Source organism: Castor canadensis, chromosome 2 (assembly GCF_047511655.1).
Source record: "Castor canadensis chromosome 2, mCasCan1.hap1v2, whole genome shotgun sequence".
Classification (NCBI taxonomy): domain Eukaryota; kingdom Metazoa; phylum Chordata; class Mammalia; order Rodentia; family Castoridae; genus Castor; species Castor canadensis.
Genome location: NC_133387.1, coordinates 60,107,996 through 60,132,407, shown reverse-complemented (window position 1 = coordinate 60,132,407; position 24,412 = coordinate 60,107,996). Strand labels below are relative to the sequence as shown.

At 34.3% G+C, this 24,412-nt stretch overlaps 1 protein-coding gene across 5 annotated transcripts in view; it reads right to left on the bottom strand.

Moving 5' to 3' along the window:
* Positions 1 to 12,417: 12,417 nt before the first annotated feature.
* Cacna2d1 (calcium voltage-gated channel auxiliary subunit alpha2delta 1) overlaps positions 12,418 to 24,412 on the bottom strand; it is a 437,884-nt gene continuing 425,889 nt past the window's right edge. For all 5 annotated transcript variants that reach the window (XM_020156667.2, XM_020156666.2, XM_074064873.1 and 2 more), the window contains 3 exons: positions 23,727 to 23,836; positions 23,298 to 23,380; positions 12,418 to 16,343 (listed from right to left, as the gene is read on the bottom strand). In XM_020156667.2, the coding sequence (XP_020012256.1) occupies positions 16,227 to 16,343; positions 23,298 to 23,380; positions 23,727 to 23,836 (310 nt within the window). In that variant the 3' untranslated portion in view covers positions 12,418 to 16,226. The remainder of the gene's footprint in view (positions 16,344 to 23,297; positions 23,381 to 23,726; positions 23,837 to 24,412) is intronic.

Below are 24,412 nucleotides of genomic sequence, written 5' to 3'. Positions count from 1 at the left end.
TCATGGAAAGTTTTTATTTCTCCTTCAGTCATGAATATTTTTGCTGGTTAGATAATCTAGGTTTGAAATTTCAGCAATTGAAAAGCCTCATTCCATACCCTCATTGCTTTTAATATTTGTGTTTAGAAATCTGCTGTTTTGGCATGGGTTTGCCATTATTGGTAACTTGGATTTTCTCTCTTGCAGCTTTTAATATTCCTCCCTTAGTCTTTGTACTTAATGTTTTAACTATAATATGCTGTGGAGACGATCTGTTTTGGTATTTTCTGTTTGGAATCCTAGAGGCCTTCTGTACCTGGTTGGGCATCCGCTTCTCAACATTAGGGAAGGTTTCTGCTATTATTTTGTTAAATATGTTTCTGATGCCCTTAGCTTGCACTTCTTCTTCTACAATTCCAATGACTCATAAGTTTTGTCCTTTAATGAAGTTACAGTGTTCTGTATATTCCATTCATATTTTTAAAATTATTTTTTCTGTATATTCATCTGCATTTTCTATTATCTTTTCTTTCTCTTCAAGCCCTGAAATTCTATCCTGTACTTGATTCAGTCTGCTGGAGAATCTTTTAACTGAATTTTTTGGAGCTTTTCATTTCCAGTACTTCAATTTTTTTTGTTTCTCTACATTTTTGTCAAATTCCTCTTTCATGTTTTGCTTCCTTATTTCATTTAGTTGTTTATTCGTATCCTTCTTTAATTCATTAAGCAGTTTGTTTATATCCTCATTTAATTCACTTAGTTGTTTCTTGTATTCTCATAAAATTAATTTAGCTATTTATTCTGTTTTCTGACTTTACTGATTTGTTTTTGGATGTCTTCTTTCATCTCATTAATCATTCTTATCATCATTCTTTTGAGCTTGGAAATTGAGATTTCATTCCATTTAGATCCTTTATTGTGTTGACTGCTGACCTTTTGAAGAGTCATTATCCTGCCTTTTCATAGTCCTTATGTCTCTGTTTTGAGATTTACTCATCTGTAGTCAATTGATTAAGGGATTTAGTCATCTAAAGTCTTTCCATTGAATTATTTTCTATGTTCTTGCAGGATTTGTTAGTGGCTAGGTTGTTGTGCTGTTTCTGACCACTGATCTAGGGATATTACTTAGTAATAACAAATTTTGCAATTCAACACCAAGCCAGATATTCATATGAAGTAGAATTCTGTTGGTAGTATTATCTAGATAACCAACCATGTTATATCTGAAGGGAACTAAGATTCTTATATGGTACACTAGGGGGTTAGAAAACTAAAATTGTATAGGAGTTAAAATTTAAGTAGTAAAAATAATAGGTGTGGGGGAGGAGATAAAGAAGAAAGAAGATGGGGAGAGAGGGGTGAACTATGAGAGTTACAGGTGAACAAAATACTAATGTAAAGAGATATAGTTCAATGGTTGTGGAGAAGGGTTGTATTGTCAGGGGTTGCAAAAGAATAGAAAAATTGAGAGTGATACAAGGAAGTAGAATGGGTTGTAAATAAGAGATAGGAAAAGTGAAGAAAAAGAAAAAATATTTTAAAGAAAATGAAAAAGTAAGGAGAAAAATTGACAATATAAGAGGTAGAAATAAATTTAAACTTAAAAAATATTTTTTAAAAAATCAGTATTTCTTCCTTGCTGAGAAGAAGAGATATCTTCTATGCTCTATCAGTGCACAAGATACTCTCCTTCAATCTCTAGTCTCCATGTTTTTGTCTTCATTGTTTACTCATGTTTCCCTCAGGGCCCTGGGTTGTCCAGGTGTGAGGAGAGGGTGTGTGTGCTCTGGATTAGGGCAGCTGCTAAAGTGAGGTGGGCAGTTCTAGGCAGCCATTGTGGGTCAGTTGGGGTTAGAAAGAACTCTGTTGCTTTTGGAACCTGTGCTTTTTCCCTGTTCAGGAAATTCAGTGGCTGCTTTGGCTTGTTCTCAATGAGTTTCTTTCTTTTTTTCCTTCTTTCTTTCTTTCCTTCTTTCTCTTTCTTTCTTTTTTTTCTTTCTTTCTTTCTTTCCCCTTCCTTCCTTCCTTCCTTCCTTTCTCCTTTCCTTCCTTCCTTCCTTTCTTTCTTTCATTTCCCCATTTCCTCCTAGGGGCTCCAGTTTAATGTTTTGTTTGGGAAGTGAGGGGTAAATAGTTTCTGCAACTTAAGTATACACATACACTTCTGGGTTGGGTGGTGAGTTAAGGACTCTAGCACATTAACCAGCTCACTTCACTGCCTTCCTTCTCTTGGGATAGAGATATTGTAGCTAAGATCTATTTGGCTAGCCTTCTGGCTACCCTCCTCTCCTCCTTTGCATAAAGATGCTGAGCTGAGCTGCTTTACCCTGCCCCCACCAGGCCAAACTGGGAGCCAAAGGACTTTTATGGTGTGTGAGTGTGTGTGGGTGGGGGGTCATTCAGTCCACTTAATCAAAAGATTTCTCAGAGCTGGGTGCTAGTGTCCTATGCCTGTAACCCTAGCTACTCAGGAGGAAGACATCAGGAGGAAAGCAGTTTGAAGTCAGCCTAGGCAAACAGTTTCTGAGACCCTATCTTGAAAATAGTCAACCAACAAAGGGCTGGTGGAGTGGCTGAAGTGATACAGCACCTGCCTAGCAAGCACGAGGTCCTAAGTTCAAACCCCAGTACCACCAAAAAAAAAAAAAAAGATTTCTCAGGGGTCAGATGGATTTGCTTCCTCACACTAACCTGGCCTGTGCAACTGCCTGCACACATCCTGCCTCTCCTTTGGATAGAGATGCTGAGCTGAGACCCTTCATTCTTTCCCATCTTGGTCAGCCTGGGAGCTTTCAGCCAGTCCACTTAGCCAAAAGTTTTCTTGGGAGTTTAGATTCAACCCACTTAGCAAAAAGATTTTTCAGGGGTCTGATGAAAGTGCTTCCACTTAATGAGCTACCCTGTGTGGTAACCCTCAGGATTGAAGCCAGCTAGCAAACCTGATTGATTTGTGGCGTGGTCTATCTGGTCTTGGTAGGGAAACCAGTTGATGGTTAGCTTCTGTCAGGTGGCTTGGGCAAACCTTGACAATCTGCTCTCAGCCCTCTGTGCCATTGTTTTGCAGGGTGGTCCCTTGCTGGAAACAATTCAGGTCCAGGCAGATAACAAAACAAAACAGAACTCAGGTAGGGGTGCGGGACTGAGCAGGTCTGGGTCCATACCTATATGCCTATGTGGATTTGCACTTTTAGATGCTTAGTTAGAAGTTGGTACCTCTCGCTATGGTCTGTCTTCTTAAAATACTGACTTGCCCACCTATCCTTGCACCCATGAACCTGAAGTTTTCTTTCAGGTGACTTTGGAAGTGGTATTTGTCAATAGCTCATTATCTTGCTTCTTCTCTCCTGCTATTCTTATTTGTAGATATTTAGATTAAGCTATCTAACAATTCTAGATCTCCCTTTTTATCTAATTTAACAAATACATAGGTCAAAATATTATTGCAAAATTTTCAATAAATTATATGCATGTTGATCCTACCACATAGAAGACATGTGAATAAATTTTCATATGCATATTTAGAAAGGGCTGGAAGAAAAATATACAAAATAATACACAACTTGAATTACTGAAGATTTTAGAGCATTGTAATATCTTCTGACACATTAGAAGACAGAATAGGGTACAGTTTCTGATTGGAATTCTCTCTATGATGACCCCATTTCTCCATTTCAATCAATGGCCGTCCTGGGAGAGATCAAGGTAGAGAACCTGAGTATTCAATTGCATATGTACAATGGTGTAAATACTCCACTGTTCTAGAACTAAGACAGCCACAAGCTTAACCAGGGACAAGCACTGATCAAAGAATTCCAAATTTCTAGCACGTCATTTAGTATGACTTCAAGTTCACCATATCACAGGAGACAAGTACAGCAGGGTGTGAGATACTTCAGCATTATAATTCTTTCTTTGGACTGGAGGGAGTTACTCAAAAAGCTTAACTCAGCAGCAACCAGCTGATGGGGACATGTTCTAATTTAATGCTTTCCTATCATTTCATACTCTAATGGCATCTGCTTGGATAGAAGGGCCTTAAGACATTACCCTTATATAGATTTGTAAGACATGCACTTTGATACTGAGGAACACTCATTATCAATTTGTTTTTGCGGTATTTGGATTTGAACTCAAGATCTTGTGCTTGTGAGGCATGTGTTCTACCACTTGAGCTGTACTCCAACTCTTTTTGCTTTAGATATTTTTAAGATAAAGTCTTACACTTTTGCCTAGGGCAGCATTGGACCAAAATCCTCAACCTCCACCTCCCACGTAGCTGATATTACAAGTGTGTATCACCTTGCCTTGCTTATTTTTTGAGATAGGGTCTCACTAACATTTGTTGACCAAGGCTACACTTGAACCATGATCTTCCCTCTTTTCCTCCCATTTAAATGGGATTATGGGCATATGTCACCATGCCGGCTCACATAATTTTGAAAGCACAATCTTAATGCTTTGGGTCAACTTGAAGCTATATGTTTTCAGGATTAGCTTAATCCCTCTCTTGTTTTTCTTAATCATAATTTTCCTGATTCTCCATTCCTATCTCATAGGAGTCTTACTTCCATTACTAATACATCAGCAATACTGATTAAAAAAATGGATGCAGAAAACTTTTACTGCATTATATAGTTAACAGTAAAATTTAGGACTATAGTTTAGCTATTTCTGGTAAAATTTTTATTCACCCATATATATTTGTATATATGCATATATTTGACACATAATGCATACTTCTCTGTAATCAATAATCTAAGCTTGCTGGGATTGCTTTACAAGTTTACTATTTTACCAATTTAATGTTATTTGGATGCAATGGCATTTCACTACAAGAACATTGAATGTCAAAGCAGTAAACAATTAGTTTTTTCACAGAGACCCTTCCCACTGTAAAGCTGACAGTGTTAGAGATTGGTGAAATAATGACAATTAGATTTCAGATACTCTTGTTCTCCTGGCACTGCTTATCATAATTCTTTAAAATGTCAAAATGTGTTTTCCTTTCCCCTCATTTCCCTTTGATTCCTGTCTAATGGCTAAGTGGTCGTGCTTGCCAACAGTTGAGAACCACTTACTGTCATTCTGCAGGCTCGTGTTGACACTAGAATGTAGGGGACAAAAGGAGCCTTCCTTCAGTAATTTAATGATGGCTCTATATTAAATCATACTTCTGCCTGAATCCTGTTTTGTTAATCCCAGTTTTATTCATTTATCTATATTTGAATCAGTATACCTTTCTTTTTTCTAAATGATCCATCTGATCTGCCAGTTTATGACTTTGGCTTGGTTCACTTTTGCTAATCCTAGAAAACCAACTCTTAATTCTGATAAAACCTCTATAAATAGATTCCATCATCATATGACTCAAACTCTAGGGCACTATTGTAATTAGGAATTTAGCTTCAAATTCTTGAGGAATGGCTGAGAGTCTGAGATGCTCTTCAGCTTGTCCTATTAGGTTTTTATTGATCTGACAGGGGGTTGCACTATGTGGAATGACACTAAGTTGGAAAAGAAGAAGTCCCCTAAGAGATGTGACAATTTAACCATTAGTTAAGCTGAGATGAACGGATTATTTAGAAGACTAATCAAATAATTGACTACTAGAATCATTTTTGTTATTTTGTCAATACTGCAGGTATGACTCTGATTAGATACTTATTTTATTAAAAGTGGTATTATTTATTAAGTCCCTACTTTATGCTTATCCTGTATCATTAATAATTGATCCACAAGCAAAGGAAATGTGGTAGTGACCATTTACAGTTGACCATACAAACATACTGATGCACTTAGATGTTAGGTAAATCCTGAATGGTCACAAGAGTAAAAATCAAAGTTATGTTGAAACCAGGCCTTTTAAATATGGAAGTCCACACTTTTCAAAAAAAAAAACCACTACACCACATTTTTATAGATAATAGCTGATAAGTTTCAGATATTGTGGTATTTTGTAGAAGTTTACAGAGATTTAGTTGTGCTTTAGAACATCAGAGAAGACTCCAGAGAAGTGGTAGCATTTGAATGTGTATGTGTAATGGGAGGTGTTAGGAAAAGGCATCTGGGAACCATGGGTTCAGGCACAGAAACATGAATTAGTGGAAGTGATTTGGAGAACTTTAAGTAAGGTATGAGTTGGTAAGGTATGAGTTAAAATTACATCTTTTAGGTAGTGGGATGGGAATGAGGAGAGTATAAAGTCACATTTTGGCAGAGCCATGTTTCAAATTGGTATCATATAGCCTCCTACAGCAACTGTATTTTATCTTATAGACAATGGGGGTCAATGAATATTTTTAAACATGAGATGTAATCAGAAGTAAATTTTAGAAAAACAAATAATATGGAGGACAAATTAAAATAGAGTGAAACCCAAAGTTGACAAACCCACTGAGATCCATTTAAATAGTTCAGGCAAGAGTTGTCAAAAGTCTGAAATAAGAAAGTAGACATGGAAAGCAGTGAAAATAAAAATATGTTTAATGGCTGGATTTGTCAGAAGTTGAAAATGTAATGACACTAAAGTTTCTGGGTTAGATGGCTTAGTGTCTCTGACTAGGTCCCGAGATACAAAAGGGACATGTATCGAGAAACGGATCATTTTCATGGGATGTTAAATTTGACATATGTTTAAGAAAACTAGGTATGATTATCCAATGCGATAAGAAGTTTGTGTCAGATAGCAGAGAAGAAACCATGAAATTTAATAAAAGTGTACAGCTAAGCAGTTTTGATTGAGATAAGTGAGAGCTAAGGACAAAACTCTCCAACATCAACACATAAAGGCAGGTGAGTTGGAAGATCTTACACAGGTACAGAAACAGAATAAAAGAGTGAGGACGTAGTGGAGCACTGGAATGAGAAGAAGTCCGCATTTTGGGAAGATGGGAGTTAATATGACACATTGAGATTGAAGTGAGCAATTAAGAGCTCATCAAAAGAGGTTTTAGAGGAAAGAAGAGATGACATTGCAGGAGATTGAAAAGGAGGACAAGTGGCAGATGAGCACAGAAAAATTTCTGAGAAGTTTTCTATCAAAGGACCTGGTGTGGTGATCTACATCTGTACTCCCAGGTATTTGGGAGGCAGAGGCCAGGAGGATCATGTTTCAGGCCAGCCTGGGAAAAAAGTGTGGTCATGGTGGTGCATGCCAGTGATCCCAGCTACAAAGGAAACTTAAGTAGGAGGATCTTGGTCTGAGTCTGGCCCTGGAGGGGTTGGAAGGAGTGGGTGGGAAACAAAAAGCAACAAAATAATGAGATTTATCTGAAAAATACATCTTAAAGCAAAAAAGGGCTAGTGGCTCAAGTGGTAGAGCACCCACCTAGCAAGTGAAAGGCCCTGAATACAAGCCCCAGTACTTACCAAAAAAGAGTTTCAAATGAAAGGGAGCAAGAAAACAAATGAGGGAATGCCTTTTTGTTGAGATGAACATGCACAGGACCATCAGTGAGAGGAAGTTCCTTCTTCCACACTGCAAGCTGTAATGTGAAGTCAAACCTTCTCCCAGAGCTGACATGGCCATCTGCCTCACCATTATTTCATCTGTATCTGCTGAGCTCCAGATGCCTAATTGTTTCCAATATTTGGACGAAGACACCCAAGACAGTATGAAAATTCCATCTACCTTTTCTGAGCTCAGACACTAAACTCTTTCCTCTTGCCAACTATTAACAATTTATTGCCAAACTGTTTTATTTCATAATGCTTTTTTAGAGTTACCAATAGTATTTTTATTCATACAAGCTTTCAGATGAATGTTCATTCTCTCTCCTATAGCTGGTGCATATTTGCATTTCTCATCATTGCATCCTTTGTACCCAACAGAGTGCAAGACGTAAAGTTCTAACCATATTCCTTACATGTTAGGTATCCTCTTGATGCCAAGTTTATCTAGGTGTTTCTAAAATCCTCAGAATAGTTGAGTTCTGAGGTAAAAAGTAAAGGCCTGAGCAACTAGTAGATAGTGACTAGTATCATTATTTATTATATGCAAATATTTATTGAGTGAATAGATAAGTTAGACATAGAAAGAGGAGTTATTGATGTCCTATAATAGGTCCAGGTGAGGAGCTGGAATGTATGTGGATCTAGGAAGCTTGATGCCAGAGCCTGGATTTTTCACCTTGTATTACATGGTCTTTGTTATCTCAGTGAGATTGATGTCTTGTGGTTTAAGATGGGTAGGCAGCCTGAAATATCCACCTTTTAAATGAAGTTTTAGAAGTTGTGATTAGCTATTTTATTAAATAATAGCCAGTACTTACTTAAATATGATAAAGAAACCAGGTTGTCCATTGTTTAAAAAAAAGTTCAAAATCTGCAGAGGTTTTTAACATGCAGGGAGTGCTGAGATAAACACTGGGCATGTTTATTTTTGGGTAGCACACTCTCTTATTTGTATCTTTATATATATATATATAATATATCTTTATAATATATATCATACATTTCTCAAACATTTTATTAACATACATTTCCTGTACAGGGGGTTTCATTGTGACATTTCCATATATGCTTACAATGTCCTTTGGTTAGGATCACATCCACCATCATTCTCTCTCATCCCCCTCCCTCCTACTTAAAACAGTTTCAACAGATTTCATTGTTCTAATTTCATACAAATATTTAAAGTACATCAGCTATGTTCACTCTCCTTTACCCTCTCCATTCACTCTCCCCTCCTACTATTACCTACCCCCTAAGAGGACCTGTTTTACATTCTTGTCCTTCATTTCTTAAGTGTATATTCATTGTTCATAGGGACTTCATCATGGTTTTTCACTGGTGAGTATCTTTAACACAGAATCTAGCCTTATTCACAATATTTCTGGAGTGTATCTAATCTTTCATTTTTATCTTGAAAATGAAAGGAGAAAATGTCCCACTAACCTTACCCCTACCCTAGGCATCTCCAGTGTCTAGTAACTTTTGGAATTTTACTAACTCCAATGTTAAGCTTCAGAATCATGAGAGTAATTCCTTTTTTTCATTTATTTTAGTAGAAAAGTGCATAAGTCATAAAGTCCTACCTTTTTTCTCTTTTGAACATTTCACAAATGATCCACTTTTTTTCATCTAGCTTCTTTATGCCAATTAACAAAATTTTCTCACCTTGACAGTAGTCTGCTTTCATTGGTCTCCTTTTCTGTAGGTGTTCCACCAGTAACCCACACTTCACCCCAAGTGCTTATATTGAAATGCAACATTCTTTTCTTTGCTTAAAAATTTTCATTGATTTTTAAATGTTTAAATATCCTTTGTACCCAGAGGGTAAGTAGTCCAGGCTTGGCCCTTTGTCTCTCCAGCCTTATCTGCCACTCCTCTCTCAGCCTTCCAGACAAGCTGAATTCCCATTCAGCTACTTACAGTTCTTTAGGTGTGTTCCTTGGCTTTCCCATACTCTTTCTGTTCCTGATAGTACTTTCCTTAGCTTAACATCACGGGTGCATTCTCTGGCCAGCAAAGCCTTGCTTTGTTACCCTTCTCTTAGCTCTATTTATTTCCTACATCAAAGAACTTTCCTCACAGTATTGTAAAGTTTTATTAAATTTTCAATATTCCCATAATGGAATGTACTATTTTTGCCTTGTATAAGATTCTACTTCTAACACTTCAGTTGAATGAAGAATGAATGAATGTTTCAAGTGAAAAATTAATGGTGCAGGGTGTTAGATTATTTAGAGCTCCAGCACAAAATAATTATGATGACTGCAAAGGTGATTGTGTAATACATTACACTAATGAATGGCATTGTCAAGTGCTTCCCCAGTGCCAGAGCCTAGGTTATGTACTTTATATTAATCATATCACTTAATCACCATGGCAACTCTGGAATGCAGATATTATTTCTATTTTAGGGTCAAGAAAACTGAGGATTATAGACATTATGTTACTTATCCAAGGTTCATAGCTGGTATGTATGTACTAAAGCCAGAATGCCAATCTCAGTAGTGGAACCCAGTTACTACTTGGTTTTATATCAATGCCTTGTTCAGTTGGTGCCTGTAGTTACTGTCATAAACTAGTTTAGTTTTTGACAAAAGAATTGGTGACCTTGGACAAGAATTCTTCTTGGCTACTCCATATGAAAAGTGAGTACTTTAAACTGCAGGAACTCTATGTCTTAGAATCTGTTAACTTTAGTTTTTTATCTTGAGCATTTATTTTTCATGGAAACTTCATGCTATCATATGAGAAAATCTTGGGGGGAGGGGAGTTGGTACTAGGGTTTGAACACAGGGCTCCTCGCTTGATAGGCAGGTCCTCTGCCACTTGAGCCACACACCCAGTCCTTTCTGTTTTTAGTTACTTTTGGAATAGGGTCTCACATTTTTGCCCAGGTCAGTCTGGATCACGATGTCCCTACTTAGACTTCCCATGTAGCTAGGATGACAGGTATCTGCCACCACATCCAACTTGTTTTTGACCTCAGGTCTTGCTAACTTGCTCAGGCTGGCCTTGAACCATGGTTCTCCTAATCTCTGTCTCTCAAGTAGTTAGGATTAAAGGCATGAGCCACCTCACCTGGCTAGGGAAGATGTTTTAAATAATTTGTCCATACCATATAAAGTTCATGATGAACACGTTTATCTTATAGGTGTGTTTTTTAAAGAAACTAAAAAAAAAAATGGTTCAAGTGGTGTCCAAAACTGTTGGTTATAATTAAGCATTTTGAGAAAAAAATGTACACACCAGAAGCAATTCAAACTTTGGCAATATTTTACAAGTATATATATATGCATGTATATATATTAAACATATTAATTATGATTTATAATCAAGTGCTTGAGTCAAGATTTATGCTTTAAAACATTAGTGTCAAAAATATAAAACCTGCCTTATCTATTATTATAATAAATGCATTTAAGAAGTGGATTGTTAAATGTGACACATTTGACAACTGATATATACTGATAGATTTTGCTGATTTCTTTTCACTTTAATCCTATGAGGCTACATTAATGCAACATGTTTCCTAATTACACCAAGTTAATTATATGTTATATATATGCAATATATATAATATGTATGTTATATTTATAATATATATTTATGGCAGTAATATTAAATTTCCTACTAAATTTTTAAAGAAAACAGAGAATTGATTTAAATAGTATTAAATAAACAGTACTGAGTTGTTTATCTGTTTATAGGAACTTGTGTAGGTACTCTGGGAGCAATTTTGTGATGCAAAACTTTTGTGAGTCAGGAAATACTCATGTAGGCCTCACACCAATTACAAAATTTTAGAAGTAGTGCAAAAATAGAGGTCAGAGATAATTGGTCTTACAGATGCAAAATTCTAAGACCTACTTAATTATAATGCAAAGACCAAAGACTACTTCTATGTGTCTTTGAATGTGCAAATGAATATTTTAATTATAGGTTTCTAAGTGTAGGAAGCAATAAGGTTAGTGGGTAGTGGTGTATATTTGGTTTAAACAGAGGTATTCTGCATGCATTTGTAGGTAGAAAAGAGGGACAAAAAGGCTACAGAGAAGTGAGGCTGAATAAGGTTGATGAAGGAGAATTGATGAAGCAAGGTTCCAAGGGATTAAGATGACTGATGAAGGAAATGAGGCTCCTTTGGGAGTAAGTGTGTTGATTGAGGAAATGCATTAGTACAGAAGGAAGCCAGATGTTCAGAAAACAAATGTTATCTACCTTATCTACCTTATATTTTTAAATAGGAGTTTTCCTGTTAAAATGCCTTGATCAGACAGGGGCTCACATTTTCCAGTGATCATCACCACTGGTACCCTCAACACTACATTCTAAGCACATGTAAGATATTCACTTTGTCTTACAGTATTCTCCAGAATGAAGGGCAAAACAGGAAAATGATGAACCGTATGTTGTACTACATTCTGCACAGTATCAGGCACATAATAGGTAAGCACAGGGAGGAAGGTGGAAAGCTGGGATAAATGCAAAAGGAAACTTACATGGTTGCTGTTTAAAACTTTTCACACTGTATTTTATTGCCTCAGCTGTTCTACAAATTGCTAGGAGAAATATTTAAATGACAGGTGTATAAAAGGTATGCACATTTTAGTTATTCTTAAATTATTCTTTCAAACTATTTTTCCAATGTAGTTAAAGAAAATTGGGAACACTTTCTCTCTTGGAACTTATTATTTTTGCCTAGGAAACTTTTTCATAATAGAAGTTCAAAGTCTGATTTATTAAGATCCTAAAGGCCTCAATGGGGAAAGCACAGATGAGGCAGGCCGGAGATATGTAAAGAAGTTGCCTGTGCATTTATTTGTGAGTTGAGGTTTAAAATTGTAAAAACACTTTTGTAATATCAAATTTTATTTCCACAATCCAGAATTCTCTCCACCAGGACTGCTTTCTTGAAACATATTTATGACAGACTCCATTGTTTCCTTCAACTGCATCTTAAAAAAGCAAATGATCCAAACTGCATGGTGACTTTAAATGATAAATCTTTATTCTGAATATACTGTTTTTGCACAAGATTTAACACAACATTTTCTGGGATTATAAATATTTTTATAACAGTATTATACAAATTTTTACAAAATGTTTGTATCAGGCTAATTTCCACAAAAGTGTTAAGAGAACATAATAAAGGGGAGAAAGGATCTATTGTTCACAAAAGCCACTTGGCCTTCAGCATGGATGCATGTTGAACATTTATTTCATTAAAAGTATCCCTAAAAGCATGATCCAACAATCATACAGCACAACAAAAAAGACAGCATTGCCAGGTCACATTATAAACTCAGTTGGCATCTATTACAAGACAGTATTCCATAAGTCTCAGTGGAATTTCTTCAAGATAATTTCTTTTATTTGGACTAGAAATAAGGTAGGTGAAACTATGAGCAAGGGCTATCTAATTCTTCAACATTCTGGAATTTTTCATACTTGAAGCTTATGTTTTAGTGATTCATTCTTTACAGAAATGTACACTGAATCTTAACAATATTAACATTCTGCTATGGGAAATAATATGAGTTCCAGGTGATAAAAATATTTGGAATTTGGGGCAGCAAGCAAAAAAGTCACAAATCCTTTTTGTCTTGCTAGTTCACACTGTGTACCTTTAGTGTCAACAGACGTGATCAGTGCAATAGCTCACGAGTTTTTAAATTAAGACATAGAACTTTACCTTTGGTGAAGACAAATATTTAAATGAGATGTAAAATATGAGAGAGCATCAAATAAGCAAGTAACACTTGGGTTACAAAGGTCACTTAAAATACTGCCTATTTGAACCCCATAAGGCCAGTTTTAAAGGTAATAAAAGGAATATTATCCATAGGAAAACTTACAAATGGCAGCAACACTGTTTTTTCCCAAGATAAGCAACAATGCTTCAAACATTAGAAACATGAAAAAAGATCATACTAAAGTTTTATAGGCCCAGGACCTAAAAATCTCTTCAATCAAACTTGCTAACTATGTCATGTTAAAAACCTGTTACAAATATGGACCACGATTGGTGTTTGGCAGTAATGCTGGTTGTTCAAATGAAGAAAATATGAAACCATTTATGCAAAATTCTTTCCTGGTACTCAACACCAATGCAAGAATTATTTTGACTTTAAGTGACAAACTATATCAAGTTACATGAGAATACCAGAAATTAAGAACAATTAAAAATTTTTTATTGATCTCTTGTACTGTTCAGTCTTTGGAAATCAAAAATAATAACAGACTATAATTTAATATAACAATTTGATGGGATGAGTGTTACTATTTCTTAAAGAAAAGTATGTTAAAGTATGAAGGTCAGTGTCTGTCATGAAAACGTTTTTAGAGAGCATGTTCTTACCCAATTTGTTACTATGAATGTGGTTGTCATGATATGTAACTACAACAGGGCCTCGCCAACAGATGCCAAGTTTAACTGCAATTAATACAACAATAATGCAGTTGATGAAAACACACTACATAAGTGACAACAGCCATGAAAATATGTAAGTATCAATAAGTGGCCACTTAATGGACTTTAAACACAATTTTAAGGTAGTTGTTGTATGCTAGAAGCAATTCAATTGTTTTAATGTATGCCATTGATATACACAAACAAACAATTAAATAGTTTGAGATTTCCTTCCCAACACCTTCATAATTTAAAATTGTCTAGCAAAAGGTAACAATTAGTTTTCAATATTTAAGTAACAAACAACATGTGTTAAACGTATTGTCACTATTTTTTCAAATCACTTTGGTGTTTTCTAAAATGTCAATACCATTTATGAATGGAGTACAAAATCACAATGTGTTAGAAATGGTAATTTATGTCAACTCTTAGAACCATAGTTGGCAGAGTTATTCCATCCCCCTCCCCACATTCTAAGTTAAAAAAAAATCTTAAATAAGGAAACGTATACAAACGGAACTTAGGTTATATTGATGGCAGTAAGGAATTACAAATGTATGCAAAGCTAAAAACAAGACATTAACTATGATAAAGAAATGGTTACATCTTTGATATGTGGAACATATTAAAGCATGCTGGATAATGCAAATAATTTTGATCTTAAAATGATATATAAGAAATTTCCAGCATGTACACACACCAATATTTGGCATGTTTAAAAAATGAAAAAATTCATTTTACCATAAAAAATATCTGCATACTTTCAGCTTTCAGTAAAACTATTCTCTATTCAAGAGTTACACATTCATTGTTTTTACCCTTTCTTCAAATACTGTTTATTCCTGAAAATAAGTTTTAAAAGCATAAATAATATTTTGTTACCATATTAATCTATAATGAAATATCTGATTCACTACACTAACCATTTTCACCAATGAGGCTGTATAAAAACAAATTTTATTATTCACAATCAAGTGTTCATGTGCATACATATAGATTCAAGGTTTCCTATTTGTTCATATCATTGTAAAACTCTCATCAAATTATTTGGAAATTTTGGTCAAATGATCATATCATTTAAAATGGATGGACTAAAGCAGCAGCAGAAGCAATTTTTGGATTGTACATGCTACTATTCAAACAAACAAAGAGGAAACCAAGAATGAATCTTCATTGAGAACATATATGTACTTTTCAAAAATAAATGTGTTAAATCTGATTTATGTACTTAAAATATCTGTACATAGGTTTTCAGGCAAAAGCACGAATCTGTATAAAATCCATTAATTCTCATTTCAGCATTTACCTAACGCAGTCATTCAGCATTGACACCGCACGGTATATTCAGAGTAGTTTAACAACATATTTAAAGATGACTTAAGTGCATTTACACAGCAAAGTTCAGACTCTTACATGACAATTATGTCACTCAGTTAACTTCTCAAGGACTACACTCTACAGTAAGAGAGGAAAAAAAAAAAAAAACTCAAAAAGTTAGAATAGCAGCATCATCATGCAAAATACCCTTGGTAACCCGAGTTCATTTATCACAAGAAAAACATTTCCCCTCCCCCCAACAAGCTTTTCTTAGAGCATTTTCAAATATCTGGCTAGCACTACATAACTGTACTGTTAACAAAAGGAACATCACATCCAAGCATTTAAGGGCTTACATTTATGAGGAAATATGTCATATATTCAAATTTCACTCTCAAGCACCTTTAATTTAATAATTTCTTGGTTATTGTTTTCAAACCACCAATTCATTACCTCAGTGAAATTTTATTGGTCACCAATTGTCTTTTATTTTTGGCAGAGAAGTCATTCTTTATAAGGCATTTTGTTCATGGCAAATTTTTTAAGAAAATTAGCCATTATTTGTATTTCAACAGTTTAGACCAATGTTAATTCTCTCTCTCTCTCCCCGTATTCAGTAACTGCTGAAAGCAGGATTTACCTTTTAACAGAAGACTAAGTGAAGGCAAAAATAACATTTCCCCCTATGTATTCTCTTGGTATAATTGCAGCAGGCTGAAATTCAATGTCAAAATCAAGACTTTTTTTATGATTCATAAACAATTGTACAGGGCGCCCTTTTACATATAATCACCAGCAATGCAACAGCAAACTCCCAGATTTTCCAATAGAGCACATGTAGAATTTTGCTTGATGTTACACATAGATGATGCAGCATTTACACAAGTAGAAGGATCTGACGTCCTGACATGCAGCCGGTGGGTGCTTATGAACCTGTGCCTTAAGAGTTATGCCATGGTAGAGGCCCAGCTAAGGTTCTGCTGATGCCACAGTTGGCCCTGTGTTAATGTCATTGAGGGCTTATGTTTTGGCAGGGTCTGAAGTTAATGCAGATTTAGGATCTGGAAGGTCACAATAGGTAGTGTCTGCTGCCAGATACCAGCCAAAGAAGGACCAACTGGAGTCCGATGATAGACCACAGGGAGGGATTTAATCCAGAAACACCACCACAGTCAGTATAATCTTCCTGTTAAAAAAGAAAAAGAAAAATCATGACAATCATTTAGTAAGACATCTTTTAGAGCAGCTTATGTTTCATACACTTTTGAACTTACCTTATAAAACTGCTTTAACTAGAATCCAAGTAACATTGACCTAGATTTTATCATTCAGTAGTTTAGAGTGAAGCAATTTCCCTGACATTATTTGACAAGTGCTTTAAATTTTTAGTTGTAAATACTGATGATTTGGTAACATTAAGAAATTTACTGTCATAATACCACAATTCTATTTATAAATGCAATAAATAAAAATAAAATTTAAAAGCATTTGTAATTTCTAATAGCTATGATTTTAGCAACTGTTCTCCATAAGAAAAATTAATGAAGTTACATTTATTTCTTATATCCAAGGTGAACATACAGAGCATCTGGAGCACCTGCATTTTCATCAAGAATTACAGTAAAATAAAAAGCAACATATTTGAACTATCCTGAGCACATAGCTACAAAATAAAGAACTAAGGTGAAAACAGAAGTTTCTTTTGTTTTGAGAACCATGAAATATTGGCAATAAATACACCTACTTGCATTCCCCAGAATGCAGTGTTGCCTTAATTGATTCTCTACAAATCTAACGTTATTTTTTTACCTTTTATTCCTGGGTTAATGTTCTGTAACATTTTCACATCCTTTAATTCCTTTCAGTGAAATGAATTTCTTTTTAAAACCTTAAATGTAGTCATTCTTGTAAACATCTTTTAAGAATTTGTGAACCCAGGGATCAAAATAACAGGTTATAAAAATGAATGAGCAAGTTTTTTTGTCATCAGATTTTATAGACTCTAAGCTCTCAAAGAATAAGAACTTTTGCTTTTTTTGTTCATCAGTTTAATATAGTGCCTGCCACTTAGTAAATAACATTTCCTTCTTGAATTGCATTTTTTTTTTCATTAAGCAGAGGGGTGAGAAAAAAGAATCTAGGAAGGAAAAATTTAGTATTCAAAAGCTATCTCCCAAATCTAAACCAAATCATGAAATAATCAATTCTTAGACTTCATCATATTTGACTTTTCAGGAGCTCAAGGTTTCCTCAAAACTATCCTGTGGTTAGTTTGACCTCTTTTACTTCATGTTCTCTAAGTGTCTTCTTTATGTTTGCATTGTTTCTCAGTGATCTAATCCAGTCCGATGGCTTTAAATTTCATCTACTTGCTAAGAACTCACTTTTATAACTTCAGCTTGAGTTTTCACTCTGACTTCCCCACTGCACCTGTCCTCATGGAGGTGTCATGGAGATTTCAAACTTAACTCTTATTTTATATTATTTTCCTGAGTATCTGTATCACATACAGATACTCCTCCTCCTCCTCATCTGAGATTCCTCGCTCTCACACTGAATCCATCAGCATGTCCTCTTAATTCTAACGTCAAAATATTCCCCTAACCCACTATTTCTCAGTGTCTCAAGTCTAAGTCACCATCACTTCTTGCCTATACTTCTGCAAAAGCTGCCTCATTTGTCTCATTGCTTCTACTCTATTCTTTTACAATCCCTTCTCCAACAATTCAATCTCCTTCTTAAAACAATAAATACATCCCTTTCATGTCTCATTTGAAATTTCTCATCAATCTCAAAACAAAATCCAAATTCCTTACAAAGGTCTACAAAGTCTTCTGCGGTCTGGAGCCTGGCTGTCTTTCCATCTTTGTCTTCCCACATTCTCCTCCTATTCCCCACAACTCACTCTGCTCCAATAACACGTTTCTCAGCAACAGCCCAAAGTGTTCACCTTTGCACTTGTTCTTATCTTTGTTAGACACTTTTTCCTCCAGGTGAAGTAACCATACAAAAAAGATAGCACCAGTTACATCTGAATTATAGATTTAAAAATAGTTTTTAATGTAAATGTGTTTATTCTGAATATCTCACACATAGATAAGTGGCACGAAATACAGTAGGTGTTAAGTAAGTATTTGGTAAATGAATGGTAGGTGTTCAACCAAGCAGCAAACACATTAACTGGCTAGAAACCTCATACACATAAAATAAGCAAAAGACCCAACTGCCACATAACTAGGATTACTCTTCAGTTCTGGTTAAGAAGTAATGAAACAGAACGAAAAAATTAAACAGATATGACTCATTTATACATAAAACATGTATTTTGTCAAGGAATTTCTTGTTAACGTAAAGGACATCTTTATATTTGAGAAATGTGTTATGAAAAGAAAAATATTCTCTGGTTCTTTATTGCTATTATTTTTTCCTCACTTCTTCCCTGGCAATGATATGTCTGTTTTACTTGGGAAGGTGGTAGGTTAGATAAGACCCTGTAGACTGAATGTTTATTCACTCCAAAAAATCTGCTCCTTTTGTTTCCTGAGCATGTTTTCTCATGAATTTTACATGGTGCAGCCACATACAATAAAAGAAATGGTATTGGGAAAGTAAGTTGTGAGATATAGTTTTAAAAACATTCTAAAACAGAAATGCACAGATGGTAGGAGAAACCTCAGCATTTTCTGTCTTTTAGAAACTAAAATCCCACTGATCCCATGACCAGAGAAATCAATCTAGCTTTTAATAATTATTTAATAGAAAATAACAGATTGGTACCTCATTTCAGTTTAACATTAAAACAGAAAGTGTATGTGGTGCTGACACTCTATATATTTATTGTGAAATGCAACAGACTACTTTCATTAGACTTCCTTATAAGGGACTTCTCTCAAAAGACTAGTAATGAAGACAACACCCAAGAATTCTTCATTCCTGTCCCTTCTCCATACCTCAGTAAAGGAAAGAAAAATCTAAACTATGGTGACATTCATATGATTTTGCCCCAAGGTTTACTTTATAAGACCACGCATTGCAGTGGTGAAAATTTCTTGAATATTATGTTGTTAAACAGCACTGCTAACCTTTCTCCGCCTTTCTTTTCCCAGATAATTGCAAAAATGACACAGTAATTGTAAAACTATTTAAGTAAATTTAGAACTACATTTTTCCAAAAGAAAGTGTTTGTCATTTGGCTAAGGAGATTTGTCCTTTTCTGAATTACAGTTCTTTAATTTCATTCAAAAGGCAAATCATTGTTGAATATACCCACAAAATGATGGCTAACTTTTGAATTCAGACAAATCTATACTAAAGTCATTATTTTTAAAATTAGTGTATATTAATTATGCAGAGGTGTTACTCTGTGGTATTTCACACACATGTATATTGTACATTGATCAGATTTACCCGCTGTATTGCTCTTTTTTCCCATCCCCCAAGCTCCTCAACATCTTTCAGTGAGCTGCCTTTCTTTAAATGTAGAAACACTAATAAGAATATAACAGATGTATTCATTTTGTAGACCAATAATGCTTTTCTAAATTGGGATTCATAAAATAATAAATTTTCTGAATGGACACATTGTCTTGCTTTACTTTCTGTGATTAACTGACAACCTTCAGTTTTGTTTCTTTCCTTTTATTCTTCTTTACACGTTAAGTGTTCATAAAACCTCTGACACTAGGTGTCATTTGAACATTTGTGATTTTAGAAGTCCTTAAGGTATGGAGTTTCATATGGGACACAGGGCCTTTATTTTAGATGTTCAGGAGTCTTAATATATATATCCAGATGGCCTGTGTTTGGTTGATACTACAACATACATTTGGCTTCATAACTGTAGCACATGAATTCTGCCTTAGAAGGCAGGTGCCTCAGGAGACCATGCAAAGCTTGAGGATTTATTTGGTAGGCACTGAAATTGAGCAAAAACATTGTACTTTTTAAAACCTTTTTCTTTTTTTATGGTTAGGAAATTAATGTCAGAAATGAAAAGTGATTTGCATTTATTGTAAACAAGTTGAAAAATGTATAAAATTAAATCAATGATTTCATTAGTCAGTGACAAGCTCTATGAACAACTTGTACATTAACTGTTAAAATTATTCCCACATTAAAATATATGAAATTAACAAATACATATGCTTTAATATATGTATACTTATATGCTGCATGATTTTACTGATCTCTTGTCCATCTCATTTCTATGCTTAATTGTCATTTCATTTTGGAGACATTTACATTGTTGATTTTTTTACATTTCTTATGGAAATATTCTCAATAAACAGTGGTAGCATTTTTAATGTCTAACTGATAATATATAAGTAGTTTTTAAAATTTCTGTGATCAAGTAAAGTAAACCTTAGGATCAAAGGTGAAAAAATAGTGTATTTTATACCCTTCTTCCTCTACAGGATATAGTATAGCAACCTGCTACTCTTAGGCTTTCATTTGCTGATCTCTATTATGATCACAAATAGAGACAATTATATGATCACACAATTCTATTATACTTTATTATTTAAATAATTGATTAACTATGTACTTTAAGGGATCAATAAGATTATATTTCAAATAGTAGCTTATGTATCAATGTTAATTTTGGTCTTTCATTTTAATTATTGCCACTCGCTAGGTTATCTTTACTTGGAATATCTTGCTACAAAAACCAATTTATTATCTCAGACTTCTGCTGTTACTTCTCTTCCCCACCCCTCAAGTTCTTATTCCATTTTTAGTAATGGCCACAACTGCATCTAGTGGTTTTCTTATTAATGAATACCTGGAGATCAATCAAGAATGAACACAACCAAAGTTGCCCTAGTAACACAATCATACTGATTCCAGAGCAGCAGAAATGAAACTGTGAGAACACAAACCCAGATCCACAACATCTATTTAGCAGGACTGATTATGTAATTCACAAGTTTCCCAAAAGATTAATAAATGATAATTTTGAGCAAGATATAAGAAATAGCAAACTTATTATTTACTTTTTTCCAAAAGTAAGATAGCAAAAGGCTATATAATTTATTGTCCACATTGACTTAATGTTTACATAAAATCATATAAGAAAATAATGATTTTTAAATAAATATAGGAATGTGTTATGTTGTGTTTAAGATGACAAACTATGTCACTTGAAATAGTGACTTACAAAACAATATTTGTATTAGAATTTTAATAACCTTTTCTAGGACATTTATTATTATGGAGTTAGGGATATTTTCTAAAATTTCAAGCCCAAACAAAAGGAAAAATTAGAGAAAGTGACTGACCATCCACACCACATGAAAACTTGCAGTAAAATGAAGATAGGAGTTGACATCATGGTACAGGCACGACTCGTTGTGCAAATAAGTTGATCCTATTAATAACAGGCAAAGTAGCAAGTGCAGGAAAAGGAAAGAAAACACAAAAAAGAAGACACACAAGATGAGATTTCATGCAATCTGCTGGCAGTTAGCAGTTAATGTGAGCCTCCATCCAGAGCAGATTCATAGTGACCATTGCAAATAAGCATTACCAAAATACTCCACTGCTAAACTAAAGAAACACAACACATTATCAGCACATCAAGCTACCAAGCAAGAGCTGTACTTTCACACACAACCCGATATGAACTTTACAGAAACTCAAATCATTAGCAATTTTTATCCTGGTCACATCTTTTTAATGCCTTGATCAAGTGACACAGCTTCCTAGGATGAGAATATTTGGGGTCATATGGCTTTTATGTCATCTTTTAAGTTCAACTGAGTGAATTTAATGTCTCTGAACTGCTGACAATTGTGACAGGTGATGAGTGAAGTTTCCCTAATGAGTGAAATAATGATTGGGCTCTCATAAGACTTTCTTTGGAGAGTGATTTGACATGTGCAAGCATCTTGAAGGTGTAGTAGTTGGAGTGACAGGAGTCCTAATATTTAGATTTTATAAGTCTTACTGGGCAAAACTGAAAAAATAACTTAGTTGAAATTGTTAATTACTTTTCCTAGCAAGAGAAATAGACAATACTCCTCACAGAGGTAGCTGGGACTTAATATCTAATAACACATCTTGCATTTTTAGTACTTTTCCCTATCACTGATTTTCTTTGTTTCATTTTTGTTATCTAGTTGCCTAATATGTATCTATGGAAATGCTTTATTCTTTCTGAAGCAAATGTGGCTATATATATTTGAGTAGGTAAACCTATTCTAAATAAATAAGAGCTCTAAAAATACATATCAACTAACAGATGTTCTGACATGTTTTTAGAATAATCAATTCATGAAATGACAAGTAATGCTCTGTTTGGATGCTTGTTTATGTGTGCAAACCACTTAACGCAAAAATCTTCTTGAAAAATTAGATAATATTGTATTCAAAATAAATTAGAAATGCAGAGATTTTTATGTGGCATTCATCTTTGGGAATGAAGTTTCTTAATAATTACCATAATTTTAAAAGCAGTAAGTCAGAATTGTTTTTATCAATGAAAGACATCTGAACTTGGGGGAAAATAATCCTAATTGTCAGATAACATTCATTGAATATGTTTTGTAATATTCTATCAAATTAACAGTGTATAACCGACCTAGTCTAATTTCAAACTAGAAAACAAAATTAGCTCAAGGGGAAAAATAAAAACCTAACATGTGATAGAATCAGAATCCATGTAGAAGAAAGTAAAACTATAAAATAATAGGACAATAGCTACATAACAGGTGTTTATAGTATTTTGAATGAAGACTAAATACAAACTAATATAAATTTCATAATTAAAAATAACATTTTTGGGATTGGAATATAAATGAGTATAGGCAATAAATACAGCATAAGTAATATTTACTATGAGTTATTATTTATTAGAAAGTCTTTAAATCAAATTTTTGATTATTATTAAATTGACAAGACTTGTGTTTGAAAGTACAATTTCTGTGGGAAAGACAGGTAAAAGAAGCAACTATTGAGTTTATGCTGACAGTGAAAACTACTGAAATGAAAAAGTCTATCTACCAGAAAGTACAACATGTTCATGAGAAAAACTATGGTTAAGATACTATGTTTGGTTAAAATTTCAATTCTTCTCCTTAAATTCTCATGGACGATGGCCATTCATTGACAGTAGTTTAATTTGGCAGAAGTGTTGCCTTACCAGGATGTTGTTATCAAAGCACACATCAGGCCCTTTCCGGTATCTGGGTTGCTTAACCATATCACAAGGATCTGGACCATCAGCTGACAAGACTTGTTAAGGTACATGAAGTTACTTTCCCCCCACATGATTAGAAAAGGGTTTGTTTCCAAAAGCAAGCAAGATATAACCAATGCCATCACTCTCATTCAACATAATCAGCTGAAACACTTGGGGATTTAAGGAACTAAATTGTGGATTCTCCTTTTCATAATGCTTAGTTTTGATATTTAAACCTGATTTGGAGTATGGGATCCATTCTACCTCTGTGGGGGTAACAGCAGTATTGTAAGTGTTTTCTCTTTATGAGCATAAACAATGTGCCAAGATTAAAAATCCATTGCTTTAAGATGTTTTCCCATTCCAAATACCTTTAATGCCAAAGGATACAAGTCTGTTCTGCTTGCATAAGCAGTCGTGTGTCACAGGGACATGTCCCTTTGCTCTCAACCATTATAAATAGCAAGTTGGTATTCATAAGCTTTTCTACATGGAAGATTCTGCAAAATAATTTAAAGGATCACACAAAATGAAAAGCGTCTTTTGGAAAAGAATGGAAATCTTTCAAAGATCCTCATACACTAAAATGAAAAACAAAATATTACATATTGAAACATAAAACATCATCAAATAGTACAACAGAATGAGTGTAATTTTAGAACAGAAAGATTATCTTGTTTTAATTATTATGAACATATTACTTCTCTTAAAGGAATACTAAAAAACAAAGGTAGCACCTAAAATATCTTTAATTGCAATCTTCAAGTGTTAGTTCTCATTGCAAAATGAACACAATATTTAATTATTGTTGAAGCTCTAGAAAAAATGTTTCCTTTTAAATATTTAAGAAATTGTGACATTTATCACTAAAAATACCGCAAAGTTGCCTATTTTACAGGCAAGGAAACTAAGACCACAAAAGTGCCCAGGCATCTTGCCCACACTAAGAGCAGAATAAAGTCTAGATCAGTGAAGATGGAAATGTTTCCAGTCCTCTCTGATACAGTACCATGAATCACTTGAAGCTCTTGAGGTCTGGACATGTGACAAGTGTAAATGAGACACAAATTTTTAAT